The following is a 21,500-nucleotide window of genomic DNA, read 5'->3' as shown; positions in this document are numbered from 1 at the left end:
CCATATTTCTCAAAGTGGTCCATAAAAGTTTTTTAGTTATCAACGGAATACTGTCATCCTGGCCAAGCTCCATTAAAATCTTATCTAGGGTGGGTATTTCTTTTTTAAAATAAAAAGAGTGAATTTTCTTCGAATTATACTTTTGGTGTCTGCATCAAGGACTTTTACTGGTCTGCCTGGACTTTTCTTGGGAGGTGCCACTTGGTCTGCTATCTTTCTTCCCCGCAATAATTTAAAAACGATGGATTTTCCAGCTCCAGTCCAGTTATGCTATCGTCTACATTTAAAATAATAAGTTTTTCATTCACTGATAGTTGAGAATTATTGGAACATCTTTTCGTTGGTGTAAATGTCGCCATCGAAATCTGAAATAGGGTTGGAATTAGGCAGAGGTACTAATAGAAGGTTAAACGGTACCTGTTAAACGCAAAACGTAACTGTATAATCTACTACCTAAGTAATCCCTACACAATATTTCGATATTGACACTTCAGGCCAGAAAACATACTTTTCCTAATTCTCTTACACAATTACTTGAAATTTTAATATTACAAACAATACTATTTCAAGACCTACACCTATGGCCAACACCGAAATTGAGCCGAACTGGATGGGATTCCCCATTTTATTACTCTGTACGTTTCTGAAATAGAATATAATCTCTTATAATTTTTTCCACTCCTGTCCTGTACTTCTGATAATTTGGAATCAAATGTATTGAGAATCCTTGAAACCATACATCTCCACTTCAAATTCCTCATTCAAATCATCATAAGCTCAGTATATTAATGAAAAATAATGAAGTTGTGAAGTTGGGGTAGAGTATGTTTATAGAGCTGTTAATCTCTTGTGGGTTTTGTTAAATAACAGATATTTCCCTCTGCTCTTCATTGGTATTTATCTTCCTTGAACCCATCTAATTCATTTCTCCCTTTTTCATTTGAATAAGTAATGATATGATAAGAAATTGATCAATATCTACCTGTAACGAGAATTGTTGGATGCTATTATAAACGCGAATGAGATATTCCATCTTCTCTGTAAAATTTATTGTTAGATTCATTAAGAAAATGACAGAAACAGGAAAATATCATTCAGGCGACACAAGAATCATTTATTTCAAATGGCGCTGATAATCTTGATAAAATGTTTTACTATGGAGAAAAGATACATTTTAATATTTTGGTTAAAATAATTTATAATTTTTTAAAATGTCAAATTAGAAATCAATCATTGTTTAATAATAAGTGCTGCATTAAATTACGACAATGTACAATGAATTATTTCTCAGTTCAAATCAGTTTAAAACTGCTCAAAATTACTTGAGCATCTGTTACACTAAATTACAATAATTACAACACTAGTAACATTTTAGTAACTATCACTTCACTTAATTTATCACTTTATATCATATGTATTGCTTCTATCACTCATTACGTACCTTTAATATTCAACACCTCATCTACTGAGAGTTCCTTTTTTTGGCGGTATTCTAAAACTATTTCAGCCAACTACTTTTTCCAAAACAATCTTGACTGAAGTATTAAATTACTCAATAGATGGAAGATTTGTGGGAGCTGGCCCTGATGTAGGAGTTGCTCCTCTACAGGGCTGGGGTTGTGGTGATTGCTTGTGGTTGGGCTGTCCTGGCAGGATGGAAGAAAAACAGACGTAAGAGGGTAAGAGGTTATATATGAAGTGTTTTGCCATAAAATATTGTATACCTCTGCACTAGAGGTTGATTTGGTTGATTTGGTTTAAATTGAAACCAGTCTACAAAATGTCCTCTTGTAAAATGTTATGTTATGCAAAAGTCTATATATTAAAAGCATATATTTTTTTATTATTATGAAATAACTTGCGGATGACTGAAATGTTATTAACGATGTACTGGTAAGTTTTATTTCTCAAAGCTTGGCTCAAAAATGCCTCATAGTCTTCCCTATTACATACTTCCAATCCTTCCATCCCTCAAATATAATTCGTAATAATAAGTTTTGTATTCAAACTACTTTAATAAACATTCCTTAATCTCTAATCTTCAAATGTAACTGACACCCCTTACTACACTGGTTTATATGTAAGATATGTAATCCGAGAAAATTCCTTTGAAATAGAAACGTAATAACAAACAGTTATTCCTATTTCAGAAGCTAAAGCTCGCATTTTCGGACCAACCGACTTACACGTCAAAGCCGGAAGCTCCATCACACTCACCTGCCTCATCAGCCAGGGCCCACATGATCTGGGAACGGTGTTTTGGTACAAAGGCAAGAACATCCTAGAAACGGCGGCTTCGTCTCATACTCAGACAAGTGATGGCTTAGATTACACGAGTAGGCTCACTATTGAGGTTCGTATGAATTTAATATATACTGTCAATATTAATATTTACATCATTGACGTAAATTTGAGGGGTATTTCAGGTAATTTACTAGTTAATTCGACTTTTTGAATTGGTATTTTTACTTTTAGGAAGTTAATCAATAAGAATATAAAAAACAAAATGTTTTGAATCACTCCATTGTTCTAAATTTCAGCAGATAATCGACTTAAAATATCTCTATACAATTTATAGTCGATTACAACGAAAATTTATATCCATTTGCAAATGTCTAAATCGAAACGTAATTATTTGTTTTATTATTAACTTCCTCTGTGAATTAGATCATTTCCACCACTTTGATTTAAGGAAACCTTTCTAGAAAGACGTTGTAATTTTTGAGGATATAGACCAGACTTCAATGAAGTTTGGTATTTATGCAAATTATTGTTTCTTCTCAAGTACCATCAATATTTTTGTTGAAGCTGCGTCAAGTAATTTTTATCTAGGTGGAAGCTAACTGAACTAATCAAAAATTTCTATTTGCTTGCTTAACGTAAATTGACAGAACGTCAAATATGAGTCATCATTAACCTCTATACCTCATGTTTGCTTCAAGCACCATTGATTATATATAGTTTTTTATCACGTATATTTCCAGAACTACTTAACAGCTACACCACCATTAACGGCAATTGTGTTAAAATCTTGGAAAATATGATGTAATCTGTAGTAAAGTGGACTGAAGATATATTTTTGTGGGATACAGCAATCACATTCATAAAACAAACAATTTGTTGCAGTTACTTGTTAAACAAAACTACTCCCTACCTCTAAACCTCACACACCTTTTAAGCATAGATAACCGACAAACTTTAGATCTATTAGTAAATTTTATCAAGAATATTAAAATGATTATCTAAGTAGTATCATTGAAAAATTCTGTGGCTGATGGACTTGCTTCCAAGCCATTTTCTTTCACACACTCACACACACACTCAACAAGAGAAAGGAAAAAGGGTTTGATGAACGATTTATGGACTACAAATTAATATCAATTTTAAACATGTGATGTTCTCCATACATTTTCTTCAACTTAGCTTTCCACAAACATAAATCAATTATTCACTCAGCAAATCTTTGCAAGTATGGTATTAGTAGGAAATATTCATTAAAATGGATAAAAACACATTAAATGGCATCGACGTAAATCGTAACTGCGAATCATCGAAATAATTACATATTATCATTTATGAACAACTTTTGAATGAAAAATATGTTTAATCTACACTAAGTGGTGAATTGACTGGAAAATCAAAATTATGCCTACAATGTACACGAATTAACGCCTCTATAATTAAACCACATAACCACAAAAATGCCACATTTCGTCGAACATTTAGTTAATAGCATTAATAATAAATCACTGTTTTAAATACTGTTGATTGAAACTTGTAACATTTTGCAACATGATTATTCTGGATTATTCAGGGTGACTAGACCGAGAATGATTAACAGGAAATAGATGCGAGATATTATTGTTGGAATTATAGCTTTGTATGAACCAGAATCCACATCTGGATATTGATTTAATCATTACATAGTATCGTTGTTTTCAAGAGTGTATCATTCCAAGACATAATTGAGCTTCGAGCGACTAGATTATACTTTTTGCTTCCATGAATACCAGGAATAATTCTGGCATTCGAACTCAAACTGTTAATTTATCGAATAAGGAGTATAGGAATGGAACTAATCAATCAGAAACATATTTGACAATTGCATATTTTATAATTGATTCAGTTTTCCACCTCAATAGTATCAAGATTTAACACATCCTGATTAAACACACCTATAATTGTGTTAGAAATTAAAAGAAATCTTTCATATGCATCATTTCTGGAATAGTACTTCTAATGATCTGCAGTGACCTCGTCTTCTCTATTCAGTTGGATCGTTTCATCTATCATCATATCCAAGAAATATACAGGCGTCATAGCAGACAAACCTCTTCTTAATATGAACGAATTTTATATCTATGTCGTATTTTTAAGCGATCCGTAGTGTTATTAAGTAATTAATTATTTAATCAAATGATCTGGCGACAGTACAAACTATAAATAACAAAGTAAAATAGAAGAGGATGATACCTACGCTTCTATGATATGAATTTCGGGACATTTGATCACCACGAAATGCTATTGACGTTAATTAGGTTTTTGCTTTCGGGCACCACGCTATGGACCTCCAAAGAGACAGCCACAAAATATATACTTTCTTAATTGCAGTCACATTCCGAATTTTTTGCTTTCTGAAATTCCTATGATTCAGATCAGTGCGAAATCATTGGATATATGCAAAATATCATATACTGTTTTTAGTATTTATGTGTGCTGACTTTTTGTTACAGGAAACTTTGCAAAAATTTAAATTTTGACCTGAAGCATTTGGTTTTACTTACAGTAGGATACAATTAAATTACGTCATTCACGCATCTCAGGTACGCGCCCTTGTCCCGTTCGTCTAAATAATTTGTTCACTCTTAGGCTGTCGGATCTGTTGCAAGAAAACCCTGGTTCAATTCACCTCTCATCTTATTATAGGTTAAAGATATTCAAAAAGAAAATTTGTTGTAATTTTAAAAATCAGTTCATAACTGTTTCTTTGGAACCCCCAACTGAAAACAGCAATTCCTGTTCTTAAAAAATTAACTTGGGACTTTGGAGATCGCTTCTTAATATGGGAACTATCATTTTTTACTACTCTGAGGGGAACTTAGTATTCTGCATTTAGCTTGTAATGTGTCGTTATGGTTTCCATTGGCTTCTAAATTATCTCGTTTCTCTTCTTATTGTCTCACTTGAGCTTGAGCTTGAGAAAAAACATGAGCTAGTTACACCAAAACCAACATTATAACTACCTTTCCCGTTTTTGATTTAACAATTCTATTTTGTATTTATTATTATTTTTCCTTTTCTGCGTAATTTTAATAAGTCCTAAATTTCAAAACATTATTGATATTTTAATTAGTAATTTCTACTTTTTTTATTCTATATATTCCATAATGCAATATCTAACATCACTCTTTGAATTATTTGTTTATTAAATGACTGTAATAGAACATCCTTTACCTTGATTGATGATATTATTGTTATTGGAAGCCCTTCATGGGTACTGGACTACCCTAAAGCATCATGCAGTTTATTCAACGACGACAAAGGATTGGTTGTACATAAGAGCGGGAGCAAAAGGGTTTTGTTAAAGGGATTCATGGATTTAATCTGGATTCAATATATTTTGCTGACAGAAGCTGAGATAGATTTCAATATATAGAAACTAATTGCGTGGAAATATTAATTCATGTTTGATATAATGATATCATCATTATTACTAATTGAATTCAATTTATATTAAATGGATAATAAAAACAGGCAGGTATATTACTTATAAATACATAATGTCTGATGTCATCTGACAAACTTTTACATAAATTTGACAGATACTTCCGTTTTAATACACACATTATTCTTTATGTTGAACAACAAGAAACCGAGGAAAAGATACGTAAATAATATCTTCAAAGTATTCCGTCCCATAGAATGGTTATTATGTAATTACTTTTACTAGCAGTATGAACACGGATAATACGTGGGTGTCGTGATTGCTTAATACTGATAAAATTCTCGCATTATAAATTTATACGAATGTTTGGGTATCTTCAAACATAATTGCAGTGAACTTTTCCGTCGATTTGTCTTGGTAGATGCCACTATTATGAAAACAATAGGCTAGGTAAATGTCAAGTTTTTAGATACCGAATGTTAAGTTTCTTTGATAATTTAGAAAATGGGAAAATATGACTATATTTGATGAAAAAAATAGTTTTGTTCCAATACGATAATGCTCCTGCTTAGACTTTGTTTTTGAATTCATATCATTCTGAAACAAATAGAGGTGACAGGTGAATCCGTTCATCTACAATATTTCAGACACAATTCGAATTTTTTAAAATTTAGTATGTGTTATTTACTCAATTCATTATCGATTTTCAAGTAGCATCTATTCGTATCGTGCCATTTGCAGGAAAAAAAATAAAATCAATAATGAACTTCAGAAAGTTCCCCTTTCTTCTCTTCCAGGTAGAAAACTTGATATTTTTCATCATAAAAGTAGGGGAAAGTTTGTTATACACGTCTGCGAATAACTGAAAGAGACAACAGATGAAAAATGTTCCGCTAAAAAGTTTTATTAGGCCTGCAATCTAGGCACAAGAAATATTAACTGTACATTCAACTTAAATTAAAATTAATCGATACCATTACGCCAATGAGTAATAATAAAATTAGTTTAATAAATGTTTAAAACTTTTAATAATTTTTTAAGAAGCTTCATAAATACCGAAATAAATAGTGTCAAATAAATACAACAAAAACTTAGATTTTGGTAAACTGGTTGTCAAACTTGGGATGGTGTAATTGGGTTGTCAAACTTGGGATGGTGTAATTGGGTTGATTTCATGTTGATAAACTGTTAAATTCAAAGTGCAATTTATAGATGCACACCTAAATGTATGAGCTATTTTCGTTAAAAATCTCCTCGTTTAAGGTCTCCCAAATGAAAACATTTTATCAATTTTGTTTGATTGTGTTGGACAGTTTCTAACTAAGATGGGAATATATCGAGGTTAGAAGAGATCTAAAATATAAGTATATGTATATTTCTTTGGAATGCAACCAATGCTATTCACTTGAAACTTGATGTTTCATAACTCGAATTTAATGTTAGAAATTCATTCGGACCAAGGAACTAGTTTCAAAGGTGCAATAAATTAACTGTACTGTCTCAGCAAGCCTCTGAAAAGCTTTGAATCAAATGGCTTTTAATCCACCTAGGGCACCCCATTTTTATGGGCGTTCATAATAATCGGAGTGCATATCTTTCAGAGAATATTTTATTTAAAGGATTGATTTCTATTGGATATATTAATCTTGAATAAGAACGAGAAAAATCGCTGGTCTGCAAGGCTTTCAATCTTATATTATATGTGTTATAAAGTACATAAAGTTATATTGCCACATTTGTGTTGAAAAGCTAAAAAGTATTTTATCATAAAATATTCAACCTTGTCTATAAACTCGTATATTCCCAAAATATTCACGGAAATTTTTTCTAAAAGTTGGCGAAAGAAAGCTTTTATTGAATTTTTAATGCTATTACTTCTTGAATGTGGAAATTGATAGATAACAGGTCACGGTAATGGTAAATTTCCCATGAAACCTTCGCGAATGCTGCCGAACGCTATTAAATCATACTTTCCAACTTATGCAAATTTCTGCAATAAATTTTAAATATCATTTATCTTTATTTTAATGTAATTTCATCGGCTGAAAGCTGGTACGTAGTGTGTGGATCAGATTCGCCTCACGTTTGTTCCAATAAGCTCTAAATGGCGGCTGACACGTGTTACCGAAACGGTAGACTGGAAATTGCCTGACTCCTGGAAATAATGGTCGTATTGCCGTTGATTCGAAAAATATGTTATTTTGATACGTATACATTCTTCAAAGCTTTGGAAAATTATCTACAAAATTGGTTGATTTTATTCAGTTTAAATTGAGTAAGATATTAAGATGTTCTTATCTTCCAGTTAATATGCATTACTTTTCCAGAATAAATATTGTATATATTTTTGATCAATTATGGAGCTGTCAAAATTAGAAAGGAGACCAATAGTTTTTATTAAAAACTACTTATATTAAATAATTTCTCACTTGCACACTGTTTAAAAAAATAATCAATAGAAGCCTCCAATGGTTCCTTAAAAAATACAAACTTGTTCCCGACGCACAATCTTGCAAACAAATTTCTCCTCTGCATTAAATAACTATCAGGACGTCATTGCAACTATTCTCGACATGGCGCGCTTTTGACTCTATATCCAGAAGTTTAATACTGAATAAACTTACTCAATACAATCTACATGGTAACATTATCATTCATCCATAATTTCCCAACTGATAGAATTTTCAGGGTTTCCGCAAACGGTAAGCTCTCCCTTCCTCATCCACAAAATACTGGCATCCCTCAAGGTTCCGTACTAAGCTCTACTTTATTTATCCTCACAATAAATGAGCAATGTGACAACTTCCCATCTCCCGTAAAATATGTCCAATACGCTGATGACCTAATCATTTATTGCCATGGTAAATACGTCCCCTCTACATGCCAACTGCTCCAAAACGCAATAAATTTACTACAAGAGAGATCCCCCTACCTAGGATTATCATTTTCCCGAAACAAATCCATGCTGATAAAATTCTCTCGAAGAACATCTATTCACTCACCTCAAATTTTCTTTGATAACTCCCCTCTACCTATTGTGAATCAGTGCAAAATCCTTGGTATGACTTTTGATTCTCGACTCAACTGGAATCACCATATACATGATGTAAAAGGCATTCGCCTGAAGAGGCCAAACATAATTAGAACCCTTAGCCACCTTCAATGGGGCTCCAATAAAACTATACTGCTTTACAGAGTTTACAGAGCTCTCATACGTTCAAAGCTTGACTATGGATGTTTTATCTATATATCCGCTTCCAAGTCTAAAACTGACTTATTGAACTCTGTACACAACACCGCTCGTCGCCTTTGCCTTGGTGCCTTTCGCTCAAGCCCCACCGCTAGTGTCAATGTTGAAGCTAATGAGCTACCACTATCCTTAAGACGACAATCTCTTCTCCTGTCATATGCTGCTAAAGTATCTTCCAATCCTTCTAATCTTGTCCATTCGCTACTTACCACCATAACGTACCTATCAACTCACGAACAACTGTAAATTCAGTCCCTCAATTGCTCGCACCTCTACTCCAAAATACCAACCTCTCGTTAACTTTTCTTTGCCTTCTTCTCCCTCTTGGATAAAAAATATTTCCATAGATACCTCACTAATCATCTACAATAAACACGAATCCTCTAGCGTTCTTATAGAGAAAGCATTTTTTGATATTCTGCATAAAAAATCCTTTGACCTAATTCTCTATACCTCTAAAGCTGAATCCGGTGTGGGTTGCGCAGTCACTACAAACCATGAACTCATAAGTTCTTTCCGCTTACCCTCGACGTGTAGTGTTTACACTGGTGAACTTTACAGTATCGTTCAAGCTTTCAAATATATTTCTTCTCCCTATAAACATATCGCTATATGTACTGACTCTCTTTCATCCATACAGTCAATCACAACCATATTCACCGACCATCCAATAGTCCAAAACATTCATGACATCTACCAAATTCTGATTGCTTTTGATATAACAGTCTCTCTCATCTGGCTTCCATCGCACACTGGAATTGCTGGTAACGAATGTGCTGATCGCCATGACAAAGAAGCCATAAAAAATTGTCCTGAATTCCCAGTTCAGCTGGCTAATGATCTGAAGATTAACTTCAAACACCTCATTAAAAAGCACTATATCACATCCACCCATCTACTTCTCTCATTTCCCTTAAACTTTTTGAATAAGAGAGAAGCTGTGACAATAAGAAGACTTCGCATCAACCACACGAAACTTACTCACGGCTATTTGATGTCGTCAGAAAGTCGTCCTGTCTGCCGAACTTGTCAAGTTCCTGTGACTGTTAAGCACATCCTCACCGACTACAGAGAATATTCTACCGCATATCAACAGTTTGATATGAAAACCAACCTCAAGGAGACACTTAACTGCCCGACGGAAATAAGGAAAATCGAGCAGTTTCTTAAAGCCCCAAGCTGTATAAGAAAATATAATTTAATTTATGCATTGTAATAATATGAAATCTTCAATGAAAAACGTTGCTTACCCGTTGGGTTGAAGTCCGTCGTCATATGGCCACTTTTCAAAGCAAGACATTACTATGAAAAATCATTCTTTCATCAAACCGCCCTCGTATACTCAGTTAACCGAAATTTTTACTAATACTCTAGCCTGTGAAGATCCACTGTACCGATGAACTCTTCCGGAATATGTTGGCCAGTGCGTATCAAAAGAATGAAGTAGTACTACAACACACGGTCTGACGCGTTTCGACCAGATCACCAAGTGCGGGTTTGAAAACGGAAACTTGGTTGTAGAAACACAATTGTGTTTTGTTGGAGAAGTGGTAAAAGTAAACAATGCGTTCAGTAAGTCGTGTGATTCTAGAAACACAACATTGCTTGTTTGTTGTGAAACTGACGGCAAAGTAATTTCGAAAAATCACAATAATTAGCACCAAACGAAAACACCACGTATACAAAAACTGACCATAACAATATGGCGTCAAATATTTCGGAATACGCTTAAAATATTTTTTTAATTATCGTTTTTAAACCTTCCGATTGATACCGACATTTTTCTGAAGTGGGGAATTATGATATTACTTTTGAATTCAATCTATAGAATGTGCTGATTAAATTACATAATTGGCGTTCCTGTTCTAGATATTTTGGTAAAAAAGTTATCGATTCGCAATGCACGAGAAATATCAGTTAAAAAGGTAAAATGGAAATTGCCTGAATTTCATAAATAATGATTGTGCAGCTGCTGATGCCAAAAACAACGCTATTCCAATATTTATACATTCCTGGAACTCCGGTAAACCTGCAATGAAAATGTTCAGCTCATATTCGATATTAAAGATGCTTGGTCATGCCTTTGGGCGAATGGGACCTAATCATAGTTGGATGGAAATTTCAGGTTTTGAAATTGAATATTTTGTTGATATGAAAGCAGAGCTTGATAATTCTGAGAAAATAAGTGAAAATGGTAGAAATTTGCAATTGGGCGCTTGCATGCTTTATAAAGTAAAAGTGTAATCAAAATAAACACACGAAAATGGAAGTAACAAGTAAAAGCGAATTCGTATACCTAGTAGATCGTTACGTATAAAACTCAATTTGAATTGTATTTTAAAAAAAGTTTAAACTGATAGTTTTCACAAATAGTTGCTATTTTGGAAAACCGAGCTAAATTAAGACATTTGGATTTATATTTTTATATACTAATATAGGACCCAAGGAAGATGGACAGTTTTGAACTACATAGTGAGGTGGAGGGAAGTAGTCGTGGTGGAGATAGTTCTGGTCTACACAAGATGTCATTTCAATTACTATCACTATAAAGCAATGGGACTCGTAAAATCGATTTATGACAGATTTATGAGAAGTGATGAATTATAATTAAAATTACGCAGTGACTATTTTGATATAATGTCGATAAACATGTAATCCAATCGGTAAGATAATCCTCAGATGAGTGAAAAACTTTAGATCGACTGAAAACATACTGGATAAGAAAAATCCTGGCTCGAGGCACAGTGTAACAAAGAAAATGTTGAAAGGGTAAGATAAGCAGTAGTCAGAAGCCCAGCAACCAATTTCGCTGTTCGCTTAGATAATGCAAGTGATTTTGGGATCGAATTAAAATACAATTTTATTGATGAGCTCGTTTCTATTTGAATAGAACCGTGAAACAAACCATAATATGAAAAATGCAAAAAAGAAATTAATGCCGTCGAAATTGTGGACATCATGTTGACTACATTATTTTTCATAAATAACATACATAGCAGGTGATGGGATTTGTGAACTAAAAGGACAAAAAATGAGCTCTGATTTTATTCAAATCAACGTGCATTACTTTACTATTAAATGAGTATTATTTCATTAAAAACTGTCCAAATACCATTTATCATAACTCAGCATATGTCAAATAACTCTGATTAGACTCATTAATACTCTTTTTGAGTAGGTATTTGATACAGCAAAATGTGTTCTCTTTAATATGAATTATAGTTATGACAAAGGCAAAATCGATGGATTCGAACGTACACCATGCGAGAGCATATTCGCAAAAAGTAGGTGTAAGTATAGAACGAAAATAAATTATCCAGTACAAAACAAATTGAGAAATGTAACATTGAAACCGTTGCATTAACTTTTTGAGAAGAAATACTTGCCGTTGTTTGTTATTCGCGGTCACTTAACACGTAAATAGGAGGAAATAGCTTCCGTTTTAAAACAAGTAGTAACAGACAAATATTTGTTAGAGCTAACGTAAATACAGTTACAAAGACGTCAATTTAGAGACGGTATAATAAAAAGTTGGAGACTCCTAAGTCTGTATTTATTTATAAAACGTTGTACAAAGGAAAGCAACATAAAAACTTAATAAAATAGAACTATGTCTCTTATAAATAAAGACGTAAATTGGACTTTTTTAAGGAAATAATAAAGAACGGGTAAAAACGTGAGTGAAGCATTGAACGCATCTACAGTGTTAATATTTTTCAGCCAATTTCCCCTCATCTACCTTTTCTAAGAATGTATTTGCTCATGCAGCAAGATTATTGGTTTAACTATTAGTCTGATTAACTAGACTATAGCAAATTCAACACTATTGAAGTACTTTTCATGTTGAATTCTCCGTAGGATTGATCGTAACGTTAATTTTGTTTCTAAGAGATACTCAACGTTAACGATGGTAGAGATTCTTGTAAGCAAATAACTTGGATCGAGAAACTTCTTAATTGACGACAGGATTACTCCCCTGTATTCATTTGCAAATATTGCAAAGGTAAAATATATCGATTTCCCAAAATGGCAACCTTCCTAATAATTGTAACTGTCTGCTCTTGTGTTAGTGTTCTATTTCTTGAATTACTAGAATAGTTTTGAATGGTTGATGTTTATTGCTCAAAGTTCACTGAAATTCACTCCTATTATGAGAGAGAGACTCTCAAACCCGAAACAGAGTGTTGCACAAACGCCCGTGTATTAATATTCAACATTTTTAATCAGTATGATGAATTTGATATAACATAGAAGTAACAAGGATTTCCTCAAAAGTAAAGTTTGATACGGCAACAACCGATGATTTATAATGTTTTATAGTTGTAACAATGACATCTCAGTTTTCAGTACACAAAACCAACACACCAAAATATATTATATTGTATGTTTTTTATACATAAAAACTCCCTCATGCAAAAATAAATGTCTTCAATTTCTTCTCCGGTGAAACAAACGGTTACGAATGTGAATTTTCATGATAGATGGAATTGCGTCGAGAAAAAAACTGTTGAATCGATCCGCATCCGCGCTTCACGGGAACATTTATTTACATTTGTAACTCTACTTTGAAACAACTTTTCTCTTCGTGTGGCTTGTTAGTATCATCTGTTTGTTGTCGGGATCACCATAGCGAATACTTTACGATCCTTTGCCATGTGTAAGGATTCTCCCGATTTTGATTTACCAAACCAATTATATATTCAAACTCAGCAACTTTTTTTTGATCTTCAATTTTTCTACGTTCAACAACGGATAGAAATTCCCTCATTCTTCTTAACAGTTCTTCATTAGCTATAAATGTTTTCCAAAGTATTCTAGGCATTCGGCTATGTATTCTCATTTGTAATATGATTCATTGTTAACTCGGATAGTGATGTCACTACAAAAGACTTTTTTCCAATTTTTATTTCTGTGTAATTTACGTGTCTGCCATAATGATGTTAGTCTCGGTTCTGATCAAATTGTTTATTCATATCATTCTCAATTTCGTGTATTTACCGTTGTTTATGTCTTTTTTGTGAATTTTCTTAACATCTTAGGGTATATATCATTAGTATATTATGACAGATATACCTAGGTTTGCAAGCCTTAGTATGATATATATTATTTTACCGTACTTCGAGTCTGCTAGCTCTGTCTAAAAAGCTAAAATGTAATGAGAGAGTATAATTGGATTACTAAAGATAAATACATATTATAAGCGAATAAATGCATGTATATGTACTACCGAAACTTCTTTTTTCTATATAGTTTAAACTGAAACTTGATTTACTAACATTATGAGACATGGGGAATATCAATGAAAAGTATACAAAATTCTGATTTTTTATTTATTTAATCGAGGTAAATCAACGAATAACTATTAGAAAATGATACTAAAATTATTTTTTATTCATTTATAGACAAAAATCAGGTTAATAAATAATACAAGGGTTGGGAGATAAATCATGCAACTATTTTATTTTTTGTAAATATGAAACCGTATCATAAACGTATATGCATAACAGATTGCTCTGTGTTAGATACTGTAGTTCGGTGAGGGCTTTGAAATCAGTCAATATGTGAATGTAGTACGAGATAGAAGTAAACAATGATGAGAAGCGGGCTTACATCAAAATCGCCGTTTTCCAATGCAATTTCATACTGAATTAAAGTATGCTCTTAAGAATAATGCTCCACCATACCGTAGCTCATTACACAATATCCAGTAGACGGTGCCACTTGCCCTCTCTAACTCAAATAACGGCCATCCTGCCTTCATCATTTAGCTTCTCACCGGTGGTTTCGAACGTTGCTCATAACACACGTTCTAACTAAAATTTTCGTATCCACTGTGACTTAATATACATTTATAATAATGAAGAATGAAGTATCAAGTATTTACAACGATATTATTCACACAAAAGTTGTTTCAACATAAATGTGCCTTTAAAACGATCAATCTATAAGAAATGTATTCGCCTTCAACAAGAATTCAACTGTAAATATTTCGAAATGGAGAAGTGACATCACCATAATGCATTATACTACAACAGCTATGAATAGAACTTCTATTTACTTCCACTAGAATGTATTTGAGTCAAGGGGCTGTACGTAATAATAGAAAGGTGAAATATCGAATTTAAGCAAAGATTGATAAACCTCGTATTTATAATATATCAAACAAAAATTCAATTTTATTTAATGTTACTGTTGACAACAAAATGGATTACGTATATTTCTAATAGATTTCACAAAATGTGTCTTGCTAATTACACTTGATGGTTATCTGATATTTGACATCATCAATAAATAATTATTCGGTAATCTACATATTTTGTTTAATAATTAATAATAAAAGGATAGGTGTTGATGACGGCATAGCTGAAAATGTAATTTTGAACATATAGGTACAGAAATGTAGAAGAAGGTTAGTCATATTACTTTCTAATAATTAGTTGAAAATTCCGATATTGAGTATAATTAAAATTTATTAAGATATATCAAATTTTTCCCACCGTTATTCTTATACATACAATTCTTAATAAATATAACTTTGAAACTAACAACACCATCTTTTGGTTAATTATGATTTTTTTTGCATCATTTCATTTCTTGCTATATCAATCTCAATAATACTTTTAATGACACAGTTGTTCCCCATCATTCGCTCCAAAGACTGACATAGACCATGTTCCCGTCTTTTTTCTGCGAACTTAGGTCACTCCACTAGCACATGTTTTGCAGACACTTCAACTCGGCTCATATCACATACATTTTTTTCCTGTCCTGTCAAAAGTGTTCATGGGTATACTTGGTATGTCCTATTCGCAAACGTGACAGGATCACCTTGTCTCTCCGTTGTTTCGGGTTGTTTTTCCAAGGAGTGACTGACATCTTAACCTCTGCTAATTTGGATCTGCTCCGTCGCCAAACACTTTGCCAATTTTCATGGACTGCTTTCTTTACGTGAGTTTTCAAGTCTCCATGTGTCGTTGAACTTTCCTCTTCTAAATTTTTATTACTGAGGGCCTCTCGATCTATTTTGTCAGCTTGTCAGCTTTCATTACCCGGTATTCCGATGTATGCAGGTACCCACAATAGTTTTAGCAATCGGTCTTCCTGTGTTAGTGTGTTAGTCTGCGTATTTTTTCTTTTAGAATTATACTGAGTGGATTATCTAAATAAACCGATCGTAGACTGTTGATTGCGCTCAAAGAGTCACTAATAATCAAGGTTTTAGTTAGACCTTGCATTTCACTGTACAAAACCGCTTGAAGAATGGCGTGTGTCTCTCCTGTATATACTGTTCTGGTAGATTGAAGCCAGTATTTGATATGGGTGTTACAATTGCTGCCGATACTGGGTCTTCCGATTTAGATGCATCCGTGTAGATTTGTGTAGTCTTAGTGTTCGGATAATATTTGCATAAAGTTATTGAGTATGATTTGAGGAGTTTCAACTTTGCTAAAACCAAGGTAGTATATTGGACTTATTTATAGGGTACACTTGTGGAAAGGTAATTTTTAGTTCATGTTTGTACCTATTAATTCGTTCATAGAAAGGTGCCGTAGTTCGAGGTTTGTTCTGATTTATGGTTTGGAATCGATGAGCGTAACGTTTTGATATACAGGATTATTTTCGTTCGATAGAATGTTCACAGCGTAAGACAGGTTGAGGTATTGTCTTGTCAATTCACCGGATTCGCTGTGCAGGCTTTTAACTGGGCTCGTTCTATATGCTCCTTTCATTATTGACAATAATATGCCCATGTTCACTCAGAAACAGATCGTCAATTTCTTGATAGGTACACGCACACTCTGTTGTTGGATATTTTTGAGCAGAAGATGACATTTTTGGGGCCGATAACTGAGCCAATAGCTAGAATATATTCGGGAATTTTTGTTTCATTAATAGCATTGAATATTATGGATTGGTTTTTTTCTGGAAAAGTTGTTGTGGCTGGTTGGTTTAATACTGCTGAGTATTGCTTCTTCAACATATTCTGATTGAGATTAGCTGTCTGTGGATGCTGCGATTGGTCAGAGTTTTGGGGGTTTCTGTAGTCGGAAACCCCCTGGTTTAAGGTAAACATTGTTATGGATTAAGACAAAATGTAGGTAAGTTGTCCTGAAAGCGGTCCTGTCTACATTTATTTTGGCGATAAGATCGCTTACTTGAACCGATTTTTATCTTGACCTCCTATCAGTATCAGATTGATTTAATTAATGAATTTTACAATTGGTAATTGATGTAAGCAAATTTTCCACTTATTACTTTTGGGTTTGGATTGTCTCGTCTTTTACTCTTTACTGTCTAATGGTACAGATTTCAACAATAACTTTTGTTTCGGTAGTAACTTTTGACTTCAATAATACGGAGCTGAAAGAACAGTGTGAATCACTTATACTTCCAGAACCGGACTCCCAATTATGAATTTTATTAGTGTCTTTTAGTCCCGTCTACTAGTGACATTTTAAAGTTTAATTTAGAAGTCCAATAACATAATTCACGAGATATCTTTATTCTATTCTCGACAGAATGATAATATTGTAATGTGTTTAGAATCTCAAGCTTAGTATATTTCAAAGCTTGTTGATAGATATTTTTCTCATTTAATTTTTGAGGAGAGGAGTCATTGTCTAAAGTGGAATGAAAAAACTGGAAATGGATCCCCAAAATACTTAGTATTTTATATTTATGATTATTAAAACTTAATATACGCATGTTCACATTACATAAATACAATGAACTTATTGAATTTTTTGTTTTTAGAATCAGTGGTCGGATGGTCTTTCATCTAAGCTGCATATTTCTAATGCTCACATTTCAGATTCTGGAAATTATTCTTGTGTACCCACAATTGCAGGATCGACTAGTGTTAACGTGCACGTTATTAATGGTAAGTATATTGCAGACCATTGCTGAATATATAAAAATTCTTCTCAAAGTGGAAATTAAAAAAATGTATAACATCTGAAAAGTTTAAACATTTTGTAGTGTCATTCCTCATAGACCAGTTATTCTGTATATGTATGAGGGGAAAAAAGTGAAAGTTGTGAAACTAAAATATGTTCATGATACATATTTAATGGAAGGGTACCAAAAATGACTGCTGGATAACATTACAAATTGAGAATAATTTTTAATATGATTTTATTATCGGTAGTAGAATACTGATTGAATTGCCTTTGTGGATATATTCAAATGTATGTTGTGCTCGAAGTTAATAATAGTCATGTTGATGTTTAAAAGATAATATTTTTTTTTCAGGTGAACATCCAGCAGCTATGCAACACGGCAACAAGAACACCGCCTCTCTGTCTCTCTCTATTCAAGGCACGATTGTAAATAGTTTATTTGTCATTGTAATGAAACAAATCAGATGAAATTCCTTGTAAATACGATTCTATCATTTGTCAACCCTCATTTCCAAAAAAAAAAATCCTCTAATCTTCATCACAAACCCACATATAATTATCTTCTATTAATATTCCCAAATATGTCTCTATCTTAGCAAAAGTACCAACCAAATGAACTTTTCCAATCTTGTACCGAATGTTAACATATCTTTGAGTTATAAATTGATGATTACACATTAAAATCAGTTCTATATGTTGATGATTCGCAGACAGGGGCCCATATTTGAATTTATCTTATTATTATAGGGATAATAATAGGTGCACAACAAAAATTTGATATTTTTTTTATAAATTTAACAATTTATTTAAAATTTGTACTGCTATAGAATAGATAGTTGAATACCTTTTGGCTCCATCTTCGAAAACCGACTCTGAAGACATCTGATTCCTTGGAGGCTATATATAAATTAGCTACGAATGGATTTGTTGGAAGATCGAGTCTCTAGAGAGGTTAACAGATCTTGTAAATTTACATATCTCAGTATAATAGAGCTTGTACATTTAATTTCCAAAAGACAAAAAGTACTGAATACATTCAAAATATTACAGAGCTTAAATGCAAATATTGTTATAAAAAAGAATCACAAGCCCTAAATAAAAAGTGAACCAGGCAGACTCTATTACCTTTTATGTAGGTTCCTGCTACTTAAATGAAATCCAAATTCACTTGAGATCACATTCTACAGAATGCAGATGATATTCATACTGTAATCTAACCACCAAACAGTAAACATTCTTGCTTAGGTAGATAATATTTGTTATTTTAATCTTATTTAATGTTAATTTTATAATTGGAACCATAAAATACATGTGTAGTAGATACTCTCGCCTTCTCTACTTTCGATTGCTACTGTTTACCAGTCAGTCATTGAAAACCACACTCCTTCGATCTTTTGGAACTATGCAAACAATTTCTTTAGGGTCCCCCTTTTCCTATTGTCCATACCCTATTGTTTTTGCTCTATACTTAACAACTACCTCGCTTTTCTGAGCTTCTACAAAAGTTTTTATCTTGGTTTCAATATCTTCTACTTCTATCTAGGTTTTAGTGTTTTGTCAGTATACAATACTTTGTTGATTATTTATTTTTTTTGTATATATTCTCTATAGTTTTCAATTCTCCATTATTATTGTTAAAATCTGGTTTACCTTCCATGAATGTGGATGGGACAAATTTAAGCTAATTGACTTTGGATACATATGTTTAAGGTTTAGTTATTGGCTTTGCCCTGAACATATTTAGTTACTCGTATAAAAAAAGCTGAAAACATGTATATTTGTGACGATTTTATGAAAAATATGAGTGTAACCTCCTGATATTACAGTTATTGAAAAATTATGTACTATTATTTTTTTATATAGTGTATGCTTATTAAAAACTATGTAAGATTGAAAAATTGGAACAATAATGTTAAAAATGTTAATTATCTTTAGATGTTTCTCAAAAATGGCCCTAGTCTGTTATGATTACCTAATAAAACTAATGTTCCTGATCATTAGTGAGAAATTTTCTCTGCATTGGAAATGTAATATATATATTTCCAAAAAAAGTTACAGAAATTCATTAGTAAATGTTCGAGTGTGGCAGTAATTCAATTATCAATCATATAACTTGCATTAATTCTCATCATTAACTCATTTTTTATTAGTTCAGCTGTTCTAAGACATTATACTATATTATTTCATTGAAAATGTTTTACACATTAATGTCTTTGCCATGTTTCTAATACTGTTTCAATATGTTCTCATGGTTATAAAATTGAAATAAAGTTAGAATTTCTTTCAAATATATGCTAATAACAGTGGTTATATAATTGGAGAATAAATATGTTTTATTAGCTATGGACTGTCATTTTTTTTATTTATCCAACATGATAATAGATATGATCAGGAAAATAATAATTTCTTGTATAGTATAATTTGTTTATAAACTGCCTGCAAATAATCACAATTGATTTTTCCTAACAAGACAGTATAAGAATATTTACAAAGTAAAATTTTGTTATTTTCATTCACTGAATTAGGTTATTTTTCTGTAATAAAATTATTATTCCGGTTGATAATCATCATAATGTAGATATGATTTATAGACTCAACTTTTTGTATAAATAAATATTTAATGTTTCGTGTTGTTTATTTTCTCCAATAATATATATATTTATATACATATGGAACTGAAGCCAAACAGAATCTAAGAAATTTCGAAAATATCCTCCAAAAAATTGTAAAACTAAAAAACCGAAGAGTTTTTCTACTCAGATGCAGAAAAAATAAGTTGATACCTACATTTCTATATTTAAAATTATCCCATATAAAATTTACGAATAGTCGCCTGCAGCATGAATATTAAAATCAAGTTTTATCTAGTCATACAACTATCTATTACCGAATTAACTACTTTAATAAGAAAATTAGAAAATGATTTAAAAAACATAACAGTTACAATAAAGTAATTACATTTTCCAAAAATTTGAGGAATAATGTCGAGAAAGAACTATATTACTTTTTAATAAATGCAAAGAAAGAAATATTAAGAAAATTGATAATGCAATATTAAAACAACAACTTATTCCTAAAAATGCAAATGAAATAAAATCACAATGGATCGAAATTTTAACTGATACTGTCATACCAGATGAAGTGAAAGAAGTTTTATCTATGGGTCCTAATTTTGCACAAAATATTTCTAGTGACAAAGAATTATCTGTAACAACTATCTTATGTAATATTGAATGCAACACCAATCATCTAAAGAACGAAATTCAAAATAAAATAGGATCTGATACTTGTAATATTATCACTATTTCAAAAATAAATTGAAAAACAAACAACAACAAAGCAATATCAAACCTCAAAATATAACTACAAAAAAAAATTCATCAATACAAATAGAACTCTCAAAATTTTGAAAGCAGATAAATCTAATAAAACCTTTTTATGAAATCAGAAGATTATAATAATTATTAAACGATAAGAAAACTTACAAAAAAATTGAACAAGACCCCATGAATTCTAATCAAAAACAAAATAATAATCTAATTGGATCTTGAGAAGAACAACCCTTAAATATATGGTTTACCAAAACTGCACAAACCTGACATTGTTTCAAGTATTCAAACTCCTCTCACCCCATTACATAATTACTTGAAAAATATTAAAATATTTTGAAAAAAAATTTTATATC

The 21,500-nt window shown here is 32.0% G+C and overlaps 1 protein-coding gene across 1 annotated transcript in view; it reads left to right on the top strand.

Annotated features, from left to right (window-relative positions):
• The window catches only part of LOC130451624 (zwei Ig domain protein zig-8-like), a 491,142-nt gene extending 470,701 nt beyond the window's left edge, over positions 1-20,441 (top strand). Inside the window, exons 4-6 of the mRNA XM_056790766.1 lie at positions 2,151-2,353; positions 17,670-17,796; positions 18,168-20,441. Of these exons, the coding sequence (XP_056646744.1) occupies positions 2,151-2,353; positions 17,670-17,796; positions 18,168-18,283 (446 nt within the window). The 3' untranslated portion in view covers positions 18,284-20,441. The remainder of the gene's footprint in view (positions 1-2,150; positions 2,354-17,669; positions 17,797-18,167) is intronic.
• The last annotated feature ends 1,059 nt before the right edge of the window (positions 20,442-21,500 follow it).

The sequence above is a fragment of the Diorhabda sublineata genome, chromosome X (assembly GCF_026230105.1).
Source record: "Diorhabda sublineata isolate icDioSubl1.1 chromosome X, icDioSubl1.1, whole genome shotgun sequence".
Classification (NCBI taxonomy): domain Eukaryota; kingdom Metazoa; phylum Arthropoda; class Insecta; order Coleoptera; family Chrysomelidae; genus Diorhabda; species Diorhabda sublineata.
The sequence above is the reverse complement of the archived record's forward strand: the minus strand, read 5'-3'. Positions and strand labels throughout refer to the sequence as shown.